Source organism: Strigops habroptila, chromosome 6, assembly GCF_004027225.2.
Source record: "Strigops habroptila isolate Jane chromosome 6, bStrHab1.2.pri, whole genome shotgun sequence".
Taxonomy (NCBI): Eukaryota; Metazoa; Chordata; class Aves; order Psittaciformes; family Psittacidae; genus Strigops; species Strigops habroptila.
This window is the reverse complement of record NC_044282.2, coordinates 8880402-8901611: the sequence shown is the minus strand read 5'-3', so window position 1 is coordinate 8901611 and position 21210 is coordinate 8880402. Positions and strand designations below refer to the sequence as shown.

Below are 21210 nucleotides of genomic sequence, written 5' to 3'. Positions count from 1 at the left end.
TGGACCCCCCCCTTACTTTAAATACTTTGCTGTCAGAGAGTAAAGTGCCTCATCTGCACACCACTGCTTTTCGAGAGCCTTATCCTGAACAGTATGGAGTGGATCCCACTGTGCACTGAAACCCTGTCAGAGCAAACGAAAACTGAATGAGATTTGCACCTCCTAAAGGAGCTCGACAATTTTCTGAATTTTCTCCTTGGTCACAGGAATCAGCATGAAAAATGTTGCTTTGAGTCTATGCCTCAAAGGCTTCCATATTTGAAGTAAACCTCCAAATTCACTAGAACACAAATAAATGTTTAAAAATACTAGTTCAGCACACTATGCGTGTCAGAAAAGGGGCATCTCTCAGATTTCTAGAAATGTGTAATTTAGGCAACTCTCCCAAGGTGTCCAGAGCTGATGTTTATGAAATTCTGAGAGAATCTACCCAGGCAGATTCAGATATCCAGGCAGGGATGGCTGCTTTGATACCCAGGCATAACGATCTATTTGTGGTTATCAGCTGAAAGGATCAAATAGGTGCATCATGAAATGTTGAGCTGCCTCTATTAATGTCAGAATAATCCTGTGCCTGCAGTGTAGTAGTTCATACACAGAGCCAGGTCCTGATGCCTTCATTCATACAAAATTGTACCTAGCGCCATGGAAGTGCCACAGGGAAATCAGGAACTAGTCAGTGAAACTTGCAAATGGAAGAACCCAGCCTGTCTCTGACAAAGAGGAGCATATATTTAACATCTCTGTTTGACCTCGATGCATGTTGATTCTTTGTTTTATCACTTAATTTCTACCTTTCACCAGGGTAATGGCATTTCTTTCCTTTTTAGGAGAAATTTGGAAGCCATTCACAACAAATTACATCAGGCAGGTATATCACTTTGTCATACATTACCTGACAATGTGACAATGCCTCATATAATGTGTTGTAAGACAAATTATTACATTCACTTTTCTCTGTTGCTACTTTCTTTATTGTTACAGTAGACATATGCAGATGTAGAAACAAAACAAAATTCCCAGCAGGTCATTGGGCAGTCTATATTTTCCAAAATAACTCTGCTAGAAATACACTACATAAAATGTTACTGACAAATCCATGAAGACTATCTGAAGAGAAATTGGTCCTTGGTAAAGAAGGATTTAAACTAATATGAACCTTTATCCATGACAAACAGAACATTCTGGATATAGATTAAACTTATTTTATTCTTGATAGTCTCCTCCTAGCAGTGTGAGATTCATCTGGAATTTATTTATACTGCACTTTTGTGTTTCATGAATGGACTTTGGTCCTTGACAGCTTTAGCTCCATTCTCTCTGCTTCTTCCCTACTACCTTTTTAAGATCTTCATCTGTTTCCTCCTGGGTTTTTTTACCTTTCTTTTCCGATTTAGTTACAGTCTGAAGAGCTTTCTCCTCCTTAACCTTCGGTTTGGCCTTTATTAGCCCAACTTCTGTTGTTTTAGTCTCTGCCTGCTTGACCTTCTCAGCCATCTTTGCTTCTCCTTTTCCACCCTTCACGTCCTTTTTAACTTTTGGTTCCACTTTAGTGCTCTTTACTTTCTTCTCCTCTGCAAGTAATAAAGAAAAAGCTTTCAGTGTCATTCTTCCTCCCCCTTCCCAGGCACCCCCTCCCCAATAATACTCAATACCACTTATTTTATCTTGTGCTTTCACTAATAAGTATTTCTTCATTATTAATAGTTTGCTCAGATCTGATGAAAAGTATAATCCCCCAAACCAGACAGACTTAGACAGAAATATGAGATGCAAGAATTTTTTTGTCTTTGGTCCTGTAGCAAGTATTTGACTGTGGGCTATGGAAAATTATATAAAATGTTTCTAATGACTATATGATAACTTTCATGGTATAAACTAGGGAGGCAAATATAGTCAACTGAGTTAAAAAAAGATATGTAAGGTACTCCCAGGCTAAATCTGAGTAACTTTAGACTTCAGAGATCAGGGCTAAATTGTTGTAAGCTGTAAAAGTAGTTGATTTAAAGTGTGGCTATTTCTAAGGGTCAGTTTTATGCAGTGATTCTACTTCTCTGCCCAAGAAATCCTGAGTTCTTCAGTTGCTACACCAGTTCCCCAGGCTGAAAGACTAGTCTGAGGCAATCCAATTCATATTGCACCCTGCAGCAGAGTGGAAGGTTTCCAAGGAGAATTACCAAATTGTAAATACCAGTGGCTGAAGCTACGCAGAAGTTGGTGAAACCAAGAGTATTCCTTCTGCTCACCTGTATTAGAAGCTTTTTCTCATCTGAGACATGGATGCTGACAATACGTATGTTTCTAGTTTACTTCAGTGGAACATCCAATAGTAGTTTAAAATGTCACTGAATATGGTTTAAACTAATCTGTTTAGCATGATGTTCACACTCCTGTTTTCTTCATAGCTTTAACTGTCTCCATCCTTGAGGAAAAGCCTGTATGCCTCAACATCTGTCTTCTGTAGGGTTCTAGACTTCTATTTCTATTAAGCCACTGGGCTGACGAGAGAAATTTTATCAATATGTAAACTGAATAGTTCTACCTATTCTAAACCAGAATACAGATATTTATATATGAGGGCATTCTTACTTCCAAACAAAACAGTAGCATGACCAAGAATTGATGGCTAAAGAAGAAAGAATTTGCTTAACTAGTTATAGTGAAAATGTACATATCAGATCACTTACAGACAGGCCTACTTCTTTTTCCAGGAAATGGTGGTTCATACCTTTAATTCTCATCTTTGAAATTTCAACAGATTTTAGAAGAATCATGCATAGACCTAACTCCAGAATTTTCTAGAGACTTTTTATTTAAAATTATATTTAAATTTCATTATAGTATAAAGTAGCTGATTTTTCACATATATTATGTTATCTGCTCCAGTAAAAGAAAGTTTATTATTTTTAATGTAAATTCTGGTAAAAAGGGTAGTATAAATAAAGAAATACCTTTGGGAGGAGGTTTCTTTTCAGCTTTTTCATGTCTTTCAGGTTTGTCTTTTTGAATTACTAGAAATGAGTACAAATGTACATTAGGGGAAAAAAATCACAAAGAATGAGAAAATATTGCTAAAACATAACAAAATCCTGGGAAGTTTCACATTTCTTCATGATTCCTCTTTTTTGCTTTGCAAAATCCTTGCTTCTTTTTCTCAGGTTCACACACTGGAATAAAAACCTTCAAAATATCTGTTGAGACTCACTAACCAGAAGACAAGTCAGTCACACAGATCTGAAGCTTTGTAGGGAATGTTTACACTGTACATTCCAGATGACACAGATTTGCTCAGCTCAAGCTCTGAGCAGCCACGGGCTTGATCTTCTTGTGCTCCAGCCAACAGGAAGCTGTGCGGCTACATTTGTCTTGCCGAAAGGTGCTTTTCTTAGCTTGGGCTCACTATTAAACAAACATCGCCACAAGCCTGGTGCTCACTTCAGAGCCCAGCTCGAGTGAGTTCATGTCTGTACAGGATACACTGTGTAAACAAACACTGCTATGTCCCAGAAAGGCTGTCAAAATTTTATGCAGAGACTCCTAGCTTTCCTCTCTTGGTTGCCATCCAGATACATTGCCGGAATAAAACAGCCTTGAGAGTTAATTACACTTCTTTCAAGCAATAACTACATAAGAGCAACATCCTCTCTAACTGAATTCCAGCCTGAAATAGCTGCCTGTATAGGCCATGATTGATATTTAAACTTGTTTTTCTCTTTTTTTAAGATAGCTGTTGCTTAGATGATGTGTTTAAATAGCATTCATATCACAAATGCTTTCTGCAGCCTTTAACAGGGGAGAAGTACCCTGTCTTTTCACTGAACACAGAGCAGACCTGCTGACTGCGGGGGAAGTAACCACCAGATTTTCAGTAATCCTGTTCCCTGAAGTTGCGCTGGACCTGAGCATCCTCATCGTTTAGAGACTGCAAAGTGGTTGAAATAGACCCTCAGCACTCCTGGTAGCTGATCTAGTTTAGAGCGGACCCAAGACCAAAGGGAGTGGGCTTGGGAATGGATATAGCTCAGCAGCACACTTCCAGCAGAAATGTGTCTTTGGAAGCAGTGGTGGCAATGAGTGCCCTAGTGCACTGAGTCCACCCATAGGGGCTTGCATGGCATGGAAACACTCAAGAGGGGGTAGCAGCTCTATATGTCACACCACAGCAGCAAATCTACTTAGCTACAAAATGGCCAAATTCTTCATAAATTTTTCCAGCCAGTGACTAGAGTCATGGCTGCTATTAAACACATTAAAGCTCTAAGTGATTATTTGGTTAGCTAGCAGAAGATAAATGGGTAAGCAGGCTGGCTGCTCATTAGGAATATCTCAGTGATTCTTGGAGGTTATTTGCTTTTCAAATCTACACAGACACTGTGGGCATTTATTTTCTCTGCATAACTCCAATGTGATTTCACTTTATTAAAAAAATCATACACTTTCAAGTTAGGCACTGAAAGCAGAAAAAAATGACCAAATATCCTTTTAAAAGAGACTGTACAATGGCTACCTTTGAAAGTTTTTCAAGGCTTTAAGTCTTCGTTCTACTTTTATGTGATTTTCTGTAATCTCTTTCTTCACTCCTATCTTCTGTTTTGCATTTGTCTTCAAGAGTAAGGCCAACTCCAGTAAAGACTGATTTGTGCATTTGAATCTGTATTGTCTGAGCAGATTCAAATTAAACCTAATAAATTCATGCATCCCATCATCATGAGATTAATCTAAATGCTGTAACAGATTGATATTAAGATATATTGCATAGTATTTTTTTCAAGAATTAGCTGAGTAAAAGTAAAAAGAGGCAAAGACTGAAACTTAGCTTCATTACAGAAATACCTGGCTTCTGCGAAGCAATGCACATTGAAAAAAAAAGAAAGAAAATACAAAGTAAAACAAAAAAAAAAAAGAAAATTTCAGAGAAAAAACATTCAAATGCTGAGCAATAAAAGAGTTAGTCTTTAAAAAATGGCAAAACAGGGCAAGCTGATTGGATTTTTAAATCCCTCTGTCCAAATCATAGCTAAAGATGGCATTATCAGTCAAAAGAATGCTGAAAATCACATCTCATACATGATATTGCTGTAGAATATGTATTATAATTAATAGATATGTAAATCTTAACTAAAGCCGTGGAGGACAGCACAAATCATGTACTGAAATGAAAATGTTATTGCAAAAAAATAAAGGCAAGAAAATGAAAATCTATTTTTGGATGTGATAGAAGATCCACACTGAGAGACAGTAAACACTCTTGCATTAGGTTGGTACCAGACTGAAAACTGATGCACAAGAGAAAGCCTTCTTTTCAAGTAAATTACTGAATCCCATTGTGGAGGAAAAGACATCAAGGAATGCAAATATTATAGTCATAGGCTTATTTCTTTAGCTGCACAAGAATGATTCATAATTATCTCTGTGCATCAAATCAAGAGAACTAAGCAAGAAGTGTATGCTGAGCAAGACTTTATTGTGGGGCTGATCAAGACCTGATCAAGCAAAAGTCAGAGCACCCAAAAAATGTACAACTTGAACTAGAAGAGGTTTATACTTTAAATACTCATCTCCATGATCTCCCAAACTATATAACCACTGAAAATCCAAAATTTTACAAAATCTAATAAAAATCACCATTACCTTTAAAAGGTGCTTTCTTTTCATGTTTTTCTGGCCTTCCAGGTTTCTCTTTCTGAATAGCTAGAAATACATAACAACAACATTAATGGTTATTAAAAGAGAGAAATGTTGCTTTCTAAGTGATAAAAGTGAGCAGAAAGATCAAGAAACACAACTAGGCACCACAGCTGTCCATACAAAGAACCAGAAATACTAATTCAGCTGCTGCTGTCTGCTGTTAATGCCAAAATGTGTGATTTGAACTTTCAAAAACTTGCCTACGATCCCTGAGGTTTCTACCATCAGCTGGGAGAGGAACGGCCTTTCTGACACAATTGTAATCCCATGAAAGAAGTTAGCAAAGAAGAGTCATGCTTATTTACATTGTTTACTGTGTCTTTTTTTGTTGTTGGTGTTTTGTTTTGTTTTCTTTATACTGTCATTTATTATTTATTTTGCTTTATTGTTATTTTTGAACTTTCTTGTTTATGGCTTTGGTTCATTTCTGAAGGATTTTCTAAACTCCACGTAACAACTAACAGTTTACCTAGCTATGAATGATTAAACAATATAATTAATTACAAATCTAATTGCAATGGCATTATAACTAATGCTCTTTGGGGCTTTTTGTTTGCTTTTAATTTCCACTTTACAAATTGAAATAAAGTACACTGTAGTTACTAGATTTCTGGCTCAGATTTCAGAATGCACCCGAGTTGTGAGTTGTGGAAGTCTAGAATGTTCTCCTATATGAGCTCTGATTTGCCAATTTTTTGCAATTAATATTTACAAAATAACTTGTCCATGTCTGCGCAGAACTGATATTTGTATGTGTTCATATCCCTTGAGGTACCCTACAGGGACCAGGCACTTAAAAGCACTCAGCTGCCTATTTGGCTCTGACATATGAGTTTACACTGAGAATGAAAAAATGGATTGATGAGCATTACTATGTACTTTCCAGCCTTGTGTTGGTACTTCAAAAGAAAGTAAAAGTTGTGGAAGATAAAGTGCTGCTAGATACCTATTTATTTCAAGTAACTACTTAAAGACTTAGTCCTGCCCGTTTCACTACCTATGCAACAGCCCTACTCAGTATTATATTTAAAATATTTTTTTTCACACAGTCTACCTCGTTACCTTTGCTTACAGGTTGTCAGGTATTTTTCCAGGATGACCATACTGTTTTAGCAACCATAATTACTGTGAGGATTGGAAATACTCGGAGATTACTGCGAGATTATCTCCCTTAATCAGAAAAAAAAAATAATAAACATGCAGACGGAATACAAACTGCTACTCAGTCTATATGTCTGCAAACCTTTATATGATTTCATGAATTCATAAAGTTCTATAACATTTTTTATAATCAAGGGGATACGTAAATGGAAATTGAGTAGACAATTAGTTCTGCAGTACCTCAAAATGTAAAATAAATTCTGACATTAAATGATTACCTGCATGCCTTTCCTTTTTTTCAGGTTTTTCTTGTCTTTCCAGTTTGTCTTTATGGGTCACTAGGAAAGAAGAAATGCGTTCATCCATATTAAAAAAACGTGGAAAAACTTAAGAATCAAAAATAATTCTACTAAGATAAGCCTTAGGAGACAAAATGCAGACTGCTTTACTCTTGAGCTATCAAGTGCATGTCTACACATCATACTACACTGGTGTGAGCAGAAAACTCTGGCTAGCAAGTTACTGCTTACCATCCAAGCCACCGTAAAATGCCTTAGCTATTTACTATAGCAATATCATCACTTGCAATTGTCTGTCCAATCCTGGAGAGAGATTTTCAGAAAACTGTCAAGGACTAAAGCAGGGGTCACAGTAAATGCTGCTGCCTGCACTAGGAAGATGACACCACCTGGGCCTCCCCATACCGTTAGGCAGAGGCTTGTAAAAACCCTGGAATCAATCCTGGAGCATAAGAGCATCACATGCACAAATGACACATCTGTCACTTGCCAGCTGGCTTGAAATGGATAACCAGTAATGGATACAGATAGACAGTAATAGACACTAGCTGAGATCAGGCCCTGTCAATGATGATGTCAGAGCCATAATTAGATGCCCAGTAAGTGTAAAATAAAAACTAACATTACAACAGTGGAAAATATATTATGCTACCCAGTTATTCACATAACATTTTCCACTCACTTTTCTTAGAATTTTACACATTAATTTTCCAGACAATGGGAAATAAGCATGTGGATTTTAGAGCAATTCAGAAAAATGAGCTGTGAATCTGCAAGCTAGCTTTAACTTTTACTCCTGCAGAGACTGCATCGATGTTTGGTAAAACTCCCTTTGCAAAAAATGAGAAAAATAAGGAAGTTCTTTTACAGTACCATAAATTCCATATCTAACTGAAGCAAAACAAGAAGGGTAGGAGATGTTCAGGCTCTCACATTTTTTTAGAAATATAGTGATGAAATGTATGAGAATGAGTTCCTGACATAGCTGGCTGAGTCACTAGTGACTGAGACACTTCTAATTATTCTCTGTGTCATTAGATAACTTTCCTAAACTTCATCATAGAAGTTGATGAGAAATTATAGTAGCATGTTATTTGCTCTCTGTTATCTGAATCTTGAAAAGCAAATGTATATAAAGCAGAAAATTAGCAGTTAAAATACAGGGATGCAGTGAAACATTGGAGTCTCCCAGTCACACTACAATGAAATGGGCCTTAAAAAAACATGTATCCCATAGTCATGGTTTTAAAATATAAAGTACAGTCTGAAAGCAATGTTTCTTAGTAGTGTAAATACAGAGAATCTCTATATGCAGTACTGGTTTAGTAGCAATTGTAGTGATAGTTCACTAAACAAAACTAATATATTTGCTTAAAGGTAAAATACAGTTAGAAAATTAGTAGGAATTATGATAAATTAAGACAGTATAATAATACTTATTCTTCTTCGTTGGCTATCTGAGTTTGGCTTTCATTTGTTATTAGCTTTTAAAAACATTAAATATTGTCCTCCTACCAAATCAAATTGAAGTTTCCCAAATTTTCCACAAAATAACAGGAGAAGTCTTTATGACACATTCGTGTTTTAACATGGGGCATTGTCCTCTTTGCTCTGTCATTTTTCCAAATCTCAGAAAAAAATTCTCATGTTACCACCATTCTCTTTTCTAGTAATAAATATTCATTCTAACACAAACCTGAATTTATGGGCCTGCCATTAACCTCTAGAGTCCATCTTGCTTACTCAATATATTTTGAATTATTTATATAAAATGGAAATCTCCAGTCAGAGACCACTAGGAAAGCCTAGTGAAGCGCAGATTTCAGGAAGGTGCATGTTCACTTGGGTTGTGAGACCTATGTTCTTGGTCTGAAATAAATCAGCCACAGCTGGATATTGGGTCTTCCCTTTTTTGGGTGATTTATTATGACCATTGGCCTATTTGTTCTTCCAGAATAGGTTTCTTCTTCCAGCCTGAAAATTCATTAATCACATTTTTATGTAAATGACATGTTCTCAGAAGGCTTAAAGTGTTTTGACAAGTAGGTATATTTCAGCAAATGCCACTTTGCCAAAACATCCCTCACAATAGGCAAACTAGATGGTGGCCTTTGGCTCCCAGAGCTAACTCATGAGTTGTGGGTGGAGAGGAAGCAGTATCTGATTCTGACTCCTACAATAGGTGGATCTGTAATTTGTTGCTGGCATACCCAAACAGCAAATTAGTAAATCATCTCTAACACCCTCTCCCCAACATCTCTGAAATGAGTCTGGGGAAATTTTTTTCTAAGGCAGGTCTCTGGAGCCGAATACCCCTGGGGACCATGCCCTGTGTGTTAAAATTTACTCATTACATTTTGCTTAGAAGTATTCCCAAAGATGAATATTATGCTTGGATTTATTCAAGAAGAATAAAAAAGATAGATATTTATGCTCTGGACATCTTTTGCATAAGTTAATAATGCAATAAAAACTTCATCATAAGTCTTTGAATACAATTTTAGCCTTTTGCAGAGCAATGAATTCAAAGTGCATTTAAAATACTAATTCTCCTTCCAGCTGGCTTTCACACCTCCTCCATCCTTAAATGTAATTGGAGTTTACAAGAAGGGTCTAAAAGTCAATGGATTAGATTACATCGTTTTGAACCACTGGCAAAAAGACAAGAAACATACTGAGTACATACCTTTTAGAGGTTCCTTCCTCTCAATTTTATCTCGTTTCTCAGGTTTGTCTCCCTGAATTACTAGAGATATAAAAAAAAAAAAAAAAAAAAATCCGCATAATAAATCTGTAATTTGGAGGTGTTATGTACACTTATTTCACTAAGGTGATTGATTGAGGAAAAATATTTGGAAATTCAAATAAGGCATTTCAGCTCTGAGTCACAGGTACTAGATAATTCATAGACCTCCTTGATGTCAAGGTCCAAGAGAAATATTTTTCCTTGAATAAGACTTCAGATGTTAGACTATATTTCTGCAAAATAAGTGATTATTCAGCGACTTAAATATAATCTGTGGAATCTCTTTTGGTCTCATTACACAAAGCACTCTGACTCTAAGATTTCTGACAGAGGGAATTATTTTCAGACTTTGAGAGCATTGCTTTTCATTCTTAAAAAAAAAAAAAAAAGCCTCACATATTGCTTTTCATGCTCTTTTTTCTTTATTTTTAGCTATTACTTAAAATGGATTAAAAACCCCACATCTCTCTTAATCAGAGCATAACCTCAGCAAGGGCAGCTGCTCAAAACGCAACCAACTACATATCTGACTAGAAGCAGGCAAAGATGAATCCTTATGGACTATTGCCCACCCAACTTTCAGTCCATTTTTGGATAAGACTGTGTTCCACATTCGAATGATTTAGATGTCAAAAACTCCAGATGTCAACCTCTGCTACTAAAAGACTAGCATATTGTAATTTCAGGGGCAAAATATTTTCTTTGTAATGCTCACGTTTCTGTCAACAAATAAATTACAGAAAATACATCTTTGATTAGAAGACAACCGTGTGCTTTATACACAAGCACAGTAATGGTTTTGTATACATTTACTTTACCAGCTTTGAAGCAAATGTCATTTCACAGAGGTGCAAGCATTTTTTTATTGGTTAAATATTTCCACATTAGGAAATAGGTCCATGTCTTCAAGAAAAACATTACAAACATTCATTAATTTCATTCTGTCTTGTATGTGTTCACATTATCCAAATACATTTCCAGTCATAACAGGTAAATTATTGTTGATAACAATTAGCAGTACAGTGGAAAGATATTGAAGTGAGATTTTTCAAAGCCTTTAAGGAATACGGACAGCCAATTTACAGTAAAAAAAACAGGCTGTGAAGAATGCAGGAGCACCAGCAACGTATTATTGAATGAATTACAGGCTGTAACTCATTTACTTGCTTTGGGATATCTAGTAAAATACCAAGGGAAAGGAGACTTCTCTCTGCCTATCGCATTCAGAACTTAGACTGAACATTTTTGCAGAAACTGTAGCATGCTTTTACATCTTACATTTGTGCTAGCAGGTGCTAGCTTTGTGCAAAACAGTTGGAGCCAGTGTGTTGTCAGTTTTGGATGGGAAAATAGCACAGTTTGGAAAACAATAGCTCTGTGATGGTCAATGGCAGTGAAACATGAGCTTCTGCTCATCAGACAAAAGTCCTTGTAGTCTCTATGCCAAAAACCATAGCTGAACTATTCAGAATGAACTGGCAATCAGAAAGCTTGTTTTTAGCCACAGAGCATCTTACTTGTATAAAGGAGACTGTTGTGGGGTTTTGTGTTTTGTTTTGCTTTGTTTTTAAATTTATTCTAGTTTCTCCATAACATTTCCCTATTTCATGCTTTGGGAAAACAAAAAAACAAAACCAAAACCAAAACAAAACAAAACAACAACAAACAAAAATGAGCCTTGAAGGACATTAACTGAATTGAGTGTCAGCAGACCTTAAAGTGGACAGAAAAACCTAATTAAAGTTCCTTCATGTTGTCAAAATGGTATAAAGGGATAAAACGCAAGGGCATTTGTGTAAACTCCAAGCTAAAAACTTGGAGAAGGAACCACTTGACTCCGTCTTGAGAAATAAAAGTAACTTGATGTATCTGGGCATGAAGCCCGGAATGTGGATAAGCAAAGACCAGACTGGCATAAGCACAAGCTATTTTCTTCTTCTCAGTGATAGGCTGAAAGCGATCTCTGGTTAGTTCAAGAGTGCTATTCTGTATGTTGATATCCCATAGTCTCAGAGCTTGCTAATCTCAGATTGTAATATTTGCCATTACCTCTTACGGACACTGCCAGAGCTTTTGGGTAGAAACTTATCTGGGAAGGGCAGATGTTGCCAAAAATTAGAGGGCTCATTTTTCAGGGCTATGATGACTGCACATTTTTGACTCTTCAATCACATTTGTTTGAAGAGTGATTGATCAAATCAGGGCCACCAAAGTCCTGAAGCTTTTGATCTGACAAACATAAATAGGACTTTTCTTTTGCATTTTAACTCTGTTTCCCCCCCACCGAAATGTTTTCATGTTCAACTTCATATGTAGTCCTAAAATCTCTGTCATAGAAAATACTTCACTGTTTGCAGATCTTTACCAGATTTAGACATGTGATATTTACTTCTTTGTAAAGGATTTAATACATGTCCTTTTTCAAGCCTGCAGCACTTAGGTGCAAGCATTAGGTTTTAGAAATAAATCAGGCTGGCCATATTCTCGTGTTTCTGTGAAACAAATCAGACTTAATAAGATTTTCTTTTGCATATAAAAAACAAAGAGGCAGCACATAAAAATATTTTTAAGGCTGCTAAGTCAAGCACTCTTCAGCTGAAAAATGCTGGAACTGAAATTGCTCATTCAACTTCAACCATTTTATTTGCTTTATAACACATTTTGTAATTAACAGATCTCTTTATAGTAGGATGCTGGATTCATTGAGAAAAAAAAGTCAGCAACTAAAACTAGTATTATGACAATCGTGTAAGCTAAATTTTTCCCACAACTTAAAGAATATTTCTTGGACTTCCTTGCAAATACTGAAAAAGTATAAGCTCTGACTGAACTGTTATTAGCTTTGAAAAAAATAAAAAACCCCAACCTGATTTTCACTAACATAGATTTTTGAAATTGCTGAAATATTTTTATCTGACTTTGAATGAAAATTCATCTTGAAGCAAAAAGATGAGCATGAAAAATTTCATTCTCAGTGATCAGGGTATGGTATATTTATAAATAATCTAAAATAGAAGGTTATAATGGAAAATTTAAAGGTAATTTATCAATGTATTCAGATCTTAATTGTATAGGAATATTGTTATCTATGTCACATAAAATTAAAAACAAGAAGTAACATATATGTGAGAGGTTTTCCTAAATTTCAGTCATCTAATAGTATATTTGATTTGCAACAAGTGAAAGACAGTGAAGGAGGATATGATTTAGTTTTTCTTCATTAAAGTGTTTGAGTTAGAGATGTTCCCCACCACAAAAAAAGCAAGTGCAAAAAGAAGAGATGTAATAAGGAGGCACTAATTCTTTACCTAAGGGAAGTAAAAAGAGTTTCCAGCTGAGTAAGTCTTCAGCCTGCTGCTTAGTATAAAAGTAGGTGATGAGCACAGTATGCATGAAGCAGAGATTGCTTGCTCCAGTTAACTTACTAAGTGCTCATCTACAGAGCAACACTCAGAAAAGTTAAGATAAATGAACTAATACAAGGAAGTTAGAGTGCATTAGGCAGAGACCATTAAATCTCTGTGTAGATGCTTTTATTCAGAAGTGAAGTAACCTTAGAAGTAACCTTAGATGCTGTAACTTAATTCTTCTTGAACACTCGGAAAAAAAAAAAAAAAAAAAAGGAAAGGAACACAGGCTTGCAGGTCCAAAACAATAATCTAAGGAAATCACAGCAATTAATGGACTATGGAAGCACCTGCACTCATTCTAAATCACCTCAATTGCCTGAGAAGGCGGAAGAGGCTTGCATCTGACTTTGCCCAGGTCCTCAACAGCTGGCACTAGACATGCACATTTTGTTCACTGCAGTGCCTAACCCTGTGCTGGGTTTAGCTCTGCAACACTGAATGTAAATGCCTATATAAGAGTGAGACAAGGTCCCATGAGTTACATGTTTGTATACTTTAAAATTAGGTTCAATTGTAGCATTCAAAAAGTGTTACATCCATCTGAAATGAGATTTAGTTTTGACAACTACTGGTGGTAGTCAAATTGCCCAAAGAATTTGGCTTCATCCTAGGCTGCTGTAAACCCATACAGCTAAATAAATACTTGACACCTGTTTCTTAGCCACTACAGCTACATTGTTATCTGTACCATGTTACCTAGTTTGAAGTTAACTCATGTATCTCTCTAGACATACCTCCAGAATTACACAGCCTTGTGTCAAACATGAATATGCCATTTAATTTGCTAATTTTGTCAGTTTACGTGCATTTCTGGGATACTGTGGATTTGTATGGTCCAGCTCTATTTATCTATTTAGCTGTCTCAAATGCCTTGTCTTCCATCTACAGCAAATTAATTTATGGAGTCGTACTATATTTGTCTTTATAAACTCATAATCCATATGCCAAAATACAGACAGCTTTATGTTGTGATCTTTAAAATCTGCCCCCAAAAGTGATAAATACTCCACCCTTGGCAGTGTTCAAGGCCAGGTTGGACAGAGCCTTGGGCAACACAGTCTAGTGTGAGGCGTCCTTGTGTCCATGTCCTGGGGGTTGGAACTAGGTGATCTTAAGGTCTTCCCAACCCAACCATTCTATGATTCTACGATTCTACGGTTATCAGTACTGCCCTATTGAGCACTTAATAGAGGTAGGAGGGACAGATATGTTCTATACATAGTAAATGAAATGGTTTTGGAGGGCCTGGAATCAGTTTGTCAAATCAGTCTGAATTCAGAGATACTTTCTGCAACAATAGAGAGAAGATAGTGTTAATTCATAGGCAAACAAGTATCTGTCCTATAATCACTGGGATTTAACGTATGGCTGTCGCAGGTAACATTTAATCATCACATTATCTTCTTCCCTCCCTCACTCCAACAGCACTGTATTAGTGAAGTGTATCTGGGAAAAGCCACAAGGTAGATCACCCTTTTTCCATTCCTTCTCAATGTCTATTGTAGTAAGATATATTTCCCAGAAATGCAGGTCAATTCATTTCACTGTTCATAGAATCAGTTCAAACCAGTTTTCCATAAAAATCAGAAATGATCAATCCATATGGATTATCACTGAACCTTCCATTACAGAAGGTACTTACATGTACTTTTATATTGATATATTTTATTATTGTTCTTCCCTGTTGCCAAAGTATTGCATAGTTACCTCTTATTCATTGATAGTAATAGTAATAACAATTATAACGCCTACTACTTCAACATGCTTCAGCAGCAGCTTAGAGTTTTATGTCACAAAATGTCAAACTCACAGGACAGCTGTCCCAGGCTGAGAAAGCCCTATCCCTCAGCCTCTTCTCTTGGGCCAGCTGCTCCAGCCCTGACCAGCACAGTGGCCTCAGGCCAAACTCATCCCAGTTTATGGGTGGCCTTCCTTAACTGGGAAGCGCAGAACTGAACATAGCATCTAGATGTGGTCTCATGAGAGATGAGTACGGGGGGATAATTAATCCCTTACTGCTACTGGCGGGCCGAGCTCATACAGTCCAGGGCGCCATTTGCCCTTGTACAAGTACTAATACATCAAATACCAAAATGGAAAGACCCTATTTTATAGTGAATTTGTGCTTATGTGTACACATAATTGTGAAATAGTTTAATTTCAGTGCTCTTAAGCATGAGAAAATGCTTTGATATATCATTTCTCATAGTATTTCCTCCTTTCAGGATCAAATTGTCGAAGTACAATAATTGAAATGGACTATATTACTAGCACTCTATCAAAATATTTAACTAAAAACAAATTTTAGGGCACAGGTTTGCCTGGCTCTTAATACCATAAGAATCTTTCTTATAATTTCAGCCACTTCCATCTGGGATTTTCATTCATTATATCTATTCCTCATATTTTGGTAAAATCTTTTCAAAATTAGGCTCATAGGTGGAAATCCCTTGTAAATCTTGGCACCTGGATCCAGGGAGGTAGACTATTCAAAAAATATACTTAAAATTATTTTTAGAACTCTAATGTCCTCGTATTTTGAGGTGCATGACTGAATTTTTTTTGTGGTGTTTGCATCTATTAAAAACATTCATTTTACCTCTAGATTTTTCCTATTAAAACCAACAAAATATTATAGTTGCACATGCTTCTTGGAGGTACTTTAGAAGGTAATAGTAAAACTCCCTAAAGATTCATGCCTTTACCATACTCTAGCTTGAGGCCAGACAGAATGTTTTCTTGTAATTTTTCCTCCTATGTACAAGATGCATTTTTGGAACTAAGTATGAAAACGAAAAATAGCAAAAATTCTGTCCTGTGCTTCAGTAAGTGATTGTATAATTAAAGACAACATTATCAGGCATATCCATAAAGTGACAGCTCTATGACACATGAATGCTTTTTTTCTGGCATTTTATAAAATCTTAGTAACCATTTCTGTGAAGTTCATGTTCATCTATGTAAAGCAATGAGCTTCTGTATAGATAAAATGGTACACAAGAGGCTGTTTTGGTCAAGGCTGCAACTTCATTTCTGGTTTTAGAATACTGTGTGTGAAAAGACCTTAACTGGGATCCCTTGCATTATTGCTTTGCTAGATCACTGACACCCTAAAAACCTCATTTCCATACAACATGATGTATTAAGAGGTTGGGAAGCAGTTCTGGATGCTCCAGATGACCCTGATTAGCACAGACTGGAAAGCTACGAATAGGGGTGTAAAAACATATAAAACCATATAAGAATATATACAGAAATGAATATAATTGCATGAGAGAGGGTGTGTGGATATACATGCTACTTTTAATAAGCTCCTTTCTTGCTTCCTCCTGTCATTACTAAGCATAGCATTGGTGCTTCAGAGAGATGTTCATCAAATTTTATGCAACCTAATCTTCACAGAGGAGGTTTTCTTAGGCAAAAAATCTGCACATATCCCAGGAAATTTCTTTGTTTACCTGACCTCTGAAAACTAATCCAAACCAGTTACTCTGTGCATTTTTGGAAAGTCCCAGTTAGAAGAGATTGAACAATCTGAGAAAGAGTAGGTTCTTAAAATGGAGGCTTTTCTTATCTCTGATACACACCTGGCTCACTGTTAACTATGACTTCGCAACTTGAATGGCACCCACTGGCCTATAAATTTGCTTTTTTCCTTGCTCAACACGCTTCGTGTTTTTTGCACCAGAGGAAGTTCATCAGCACTCTACTTTCTTGCACCTTTGCTACAAAAAAGATTTCTGGATAAGTTTGGGTGGGAGAATGTCCATTGACAGTATAGCCACACAAACAAAATGACACTATTTGCTAATATTAGGGTATACAAAATTTTTGATAATTTACAGCTTGAATGCTTCTATAACACGGAAGTGGTAACATATGTAGTTAACAAATACACTATATATTGCATATATATATGTAGATAATCAGATGATAGATATATAAAGTTACCCTTTGGTGGTATTTGTTTTTCATGTCTCTCCAGCTTCTGTTTCGGAATTTCTGAAAACAATGCAACATAAATTTATCAATATTATAATAAGCTTCACACACAAAATATCAGATGCATTCTCATAATAAAAAACCCCTAAGCTCTTTAAATATCATGAGAGCCATGCCTTTACCATCTGCATATTCAGAATCATACACAACAGATTTCAGTTTTACATACATACGAATATATGGACAGAAATAATAACATTAAGTGACTTTAATAATTATTCTGGGTTTAATTGAGCAATTTTAAAGTCAAAAATATGTTTTGTTGGTCTGTAACAGCTATACAGTAATATGTGTTGGTCATGAATCAGAAAAAACCATGCTTTTAATAAACATTTTTTTTTATGTGTCTTGAGTTGTTTACCAGTATCTTATGTTTTCCAAATAACCTTTAAAAGGAAAAAAATGTTCTTTTTACCACATTTGCTAAATTTTTTAAAGCTCATATGCTGAGTTGGTAACTCCAACACACAATAGAAGATAGATTCAATGCTGTATACAGATTACAGAAATAAAAGTTCCCAGATTAGGGATCATTGTCTTGGAGAATGACTTGTTTGCTATATATCAAAGCATTGAGTACTGTATTGTTAGAAGAGGAAGTGGTACAGTATTTACCTGCTTTTGCTACACTATCTCTTTTGAACAAAATTCCTCACCTATGACATTGATATTAAATTACTGCTATAAACCTCTGCAACTGATTTTTTCCTACTGTGCCAAACCCAGGACAATATTGAAAATGCAAAGTGTTGAATTTGAGAAAAAGCAAACCAGAATTATATCAAGCTTGCATAGCACTGCTTGCATACAGTGATGGAAATGTAAAGGCCGTTTATTAAAGGTGCGCAATAAAGTTATTAAGACTATACAGAGTGCCAGGTTTATGTTACTGTACATATATTTCCTGCAGTAGGAAATTGGTATAAAATACTGGATCAAATTTGTCTATGACTAAAGCACATGGCAAGCTCACAGACTCTGTGGGAGATGCCTCTGGATTTCAGGGTTAGATTTGGCCTGTAGTGTCTAATTAACGAGGAATACTGACTCCAAAATTAATCCACCAAAGAAAATATTATGCATATTACATCTCAACTCTAAGGAGCTCTTTTAATGCCCATTGAAGAAAACTGAAATCTTCCACTTATACCCTTAGTTATTTGTTCAGGTTGTAACAGCATACACATTGCCAAAGAGATCCAGACAATGGTAATTTCCCTTCTCACAACTCTGATCTTAGTATAGGTTCTTGAAAATAAATACAGAATGTTTTTATTGGATAGTATTTGCCATCTGAAATACTGATTGTGTCTGTTTGCAAGAAACTTAACTATTCTATGGTATCAGCCTATGTTGTCTTCGCATAAAGAGAACATTATTTCACTGAGATAAAGTGCAAGATAGTCCAAAATTCATAGTACTGTTAGCTACTAGTGTATGGCAGCATAAATAAACTAATTATATGATGACATTAAGCTAAAGGATTTTTTATTGTTTTCATCTTGTTCCTTGCAGCCTGGCTGTGTAGTTCATTTGTTGTTATATAAACCTCAAAGGTTGTGATTAGGAAGAAATCGTGCTATATTGATTAACTGTATTTCAGCTTAGCCTGGATTATTTTTCTTTCTGCAGCTATGTGAAGATTCTTTTTCTATCAACTGAGAGAATCCAGTTGATAGAAAATCCTTTTCTGGATTTTCAGAGTTTCTCTACCTGTTCTTGTCACTTCCTCTGAATTGCAACATACAGTGGACACATATCTTACCCAGCTCAAGAGGTCATCCTACACACAGAGGTGAATATGGCCCACTAAGTGATAAATCACGTTCTTCAGGCAGTCATCTACACAGACACATATTCCTTAAATGTCTTAAGACGCCTCAACTTTTCTGGGTTCCCACACATGCCATGTGTCTCACTACAGAAAATAGGCCTCTCTTTATTGAAAAAAATAAGTATAAACTTCTGTTCTTTCAAAAAAAAAAAAAAAAAAATAAAGTCTTTAAAATTGCTAAGGGTTTAGGGAAATTCTCACTGCTAATTTGACTGCAAAATATGTGTGGAGCAATGACTCTAGAGCTGGCCATCTAAATCAGTCTCACATTGTATCAGCAGTGGAGCTTACTTGACACAAATACTTCAGTAAGGTACATAAAAACAGTCACTTTCTAGACAGCTGCACTGAGAATCTCACCAAACTTGCCGCTATAATTTCGTGACACATCACAAAAAATCTTGCACAAATTCCTGAAAGTGAAATACAGTGTGAGTATATACGTTTTTATATATTGCAAAGTAGGGCATCAATAAGATCTCTTCATAAGCTTCCTATTATAGTTTGAGCCATCATAAAAAATTGCAGCCTGGAACACATCAATTCTGATACATTACAAGCTAAATTTTCCCAACACAAGTAAATCTAGTCTCAGTATATGCTGATCTTGATCAATTAGCAAGATAGAAAATACTGATTCTTTGATAACTCCAAAATATTTAAAATAAGGAAACACATTAGATTATTGGAGAGGTTATTTTTCTGTTCTGAGAATTTTGATACTCTCTGCTTCATCTGTAATGATAAATAGCTTTAATTTTCTAGTAATCACTTCATATCTTATTGCTGAGTTGACAAAGCAGCTATAATATCATAGAAGACTTACAGGGCCAGTTTAAAGCATGTAATTTATCTCTATCAATGTGGCACATTGTTAATAAATCCTAAATATTACGAATTCATGTTTAGAAAAATGACAGAATCAAGCAGCAGCAAGGATAATCTTTGTCACCACGGCAACCATTTCGATTCTTTATGAGATGACAGCATGGTTTATTAAATTATTGTAAGGGAGTATGTATTTTAAAAGCTGTATTTCATTGTTTGTTTTCTTCAGTTATCAAGCAGACATGAAAAATTATCTTTTCTCTTGCATTCCTTGGATTTTGAATGGGTAAGTACTTTATTTCCTTAAATATGGATACTGCTTGACACTGACTTCTCTAGACTGAGGGTCTTGTGCAGATATACAGAACTTGCAGATGGATTACTTTAAATAATGCCAAGAAGGGAAGCTAGCAGTCTCCTCAGTGACCATTTCAAGATGCTGAAAGGAGATATATTTGTCCATATTGTTAGCAGGCCCATGTATCTATGTACTGTTGACCCAGAGCAGGCCCTCACAATCAGCTGATGATCAATATCACAGGCAGCTTTACTGAAATAGCTGTTGAACATGCAGTTAGTGTACTAGCTTCCCCCACCCCTTACTCAGCTAAGCTTCATTAACAGCAGTTCACAGTGTCTAACGACAGCCCGGCACTGGTTGCAAGTTACAAAGCCCCAGCTATGGGAAGATCAGGGTGGGAGAAAGACAAAAAATTACAGTTCCCTGAATCTGTGAGTTAATGATGCAGCACTGTGTAGGTTCACATCGGCGTGAATGAAGAGCACAGCCCCTCATGGTAGGGCATGAGGTTCCTGGTTCCTGGAACAGTTCCCTTCTTTGTCTGTTCTTGTGTTTCTGATTTTGATTTTTTTTGTTATTTCCTTTTATGGCATAATAAAATATATAGCCTTATTCTGAGCTATTTTAATCGTATTGTGTTATGGTAGTACCTATGGGACTCAGCCTACACAAATTGCATTAGGTACCACATGGAGTTATAACATGGTATAATATCCTGTCTCCTTAACGCAGGAGTTCAAACTTTAAGAGGGCTACATTTCTTCTCTTAGTGGGAAAGCACAGCCCTGCATCTTGCTTCATTAGAGGATGAAGTGGTGTGTAGCAATTTGGCATTGCTAAAACAGCTCCTAGACCTCACCCTCTGCTGAGTTTCTATCTTAACGGTGAAATATACCTTAAAAAAATTAAAAAAAAAACCAACAAAAACCCAACAAAAAAAAGAACAACACAACAACCAAACAACAAACCAAATAAATAGTGTCAATGGTATGAAAGGCAAA

The 21210-nt window shown here is 36.0% G+C and overlaps 1 protein-coding gene across 1 annotated transcript in view; it reads right to left on the bottom strand.

The window, feature by feature from the left end:
* Window positions 1-1305: 1305 nt before the first annotated feature.
* The window catches only part of TRDN (triadin), a 44948-nt gene continuing 25043 nt past the window's right edge, over window positions 1306-21210 (bottom strand). The window contains exons 3-7 of the mRNA XM_030490295.1: window positions 9775-9834; window positions 7068-7127; window positions 5632-5691; window positions 2952-3011; window positions 1306-1574 (exon numbers count right to left, since the gene is read on the bottom strand). Of these exons, the coding sequence (XP_030346155.1) occupies window positions 1306-1574; window positions 2952-3011; window positions 5632-5691; window positions 7068-7127; window positions 9775-9834 (509 nt within the window). The remainder of the gene's footprint in view (window positions 1575-2951; window positions 3012-5631; window positions 5692-7067; window positions 7128-9774; window positions 9835-21210) is intronic.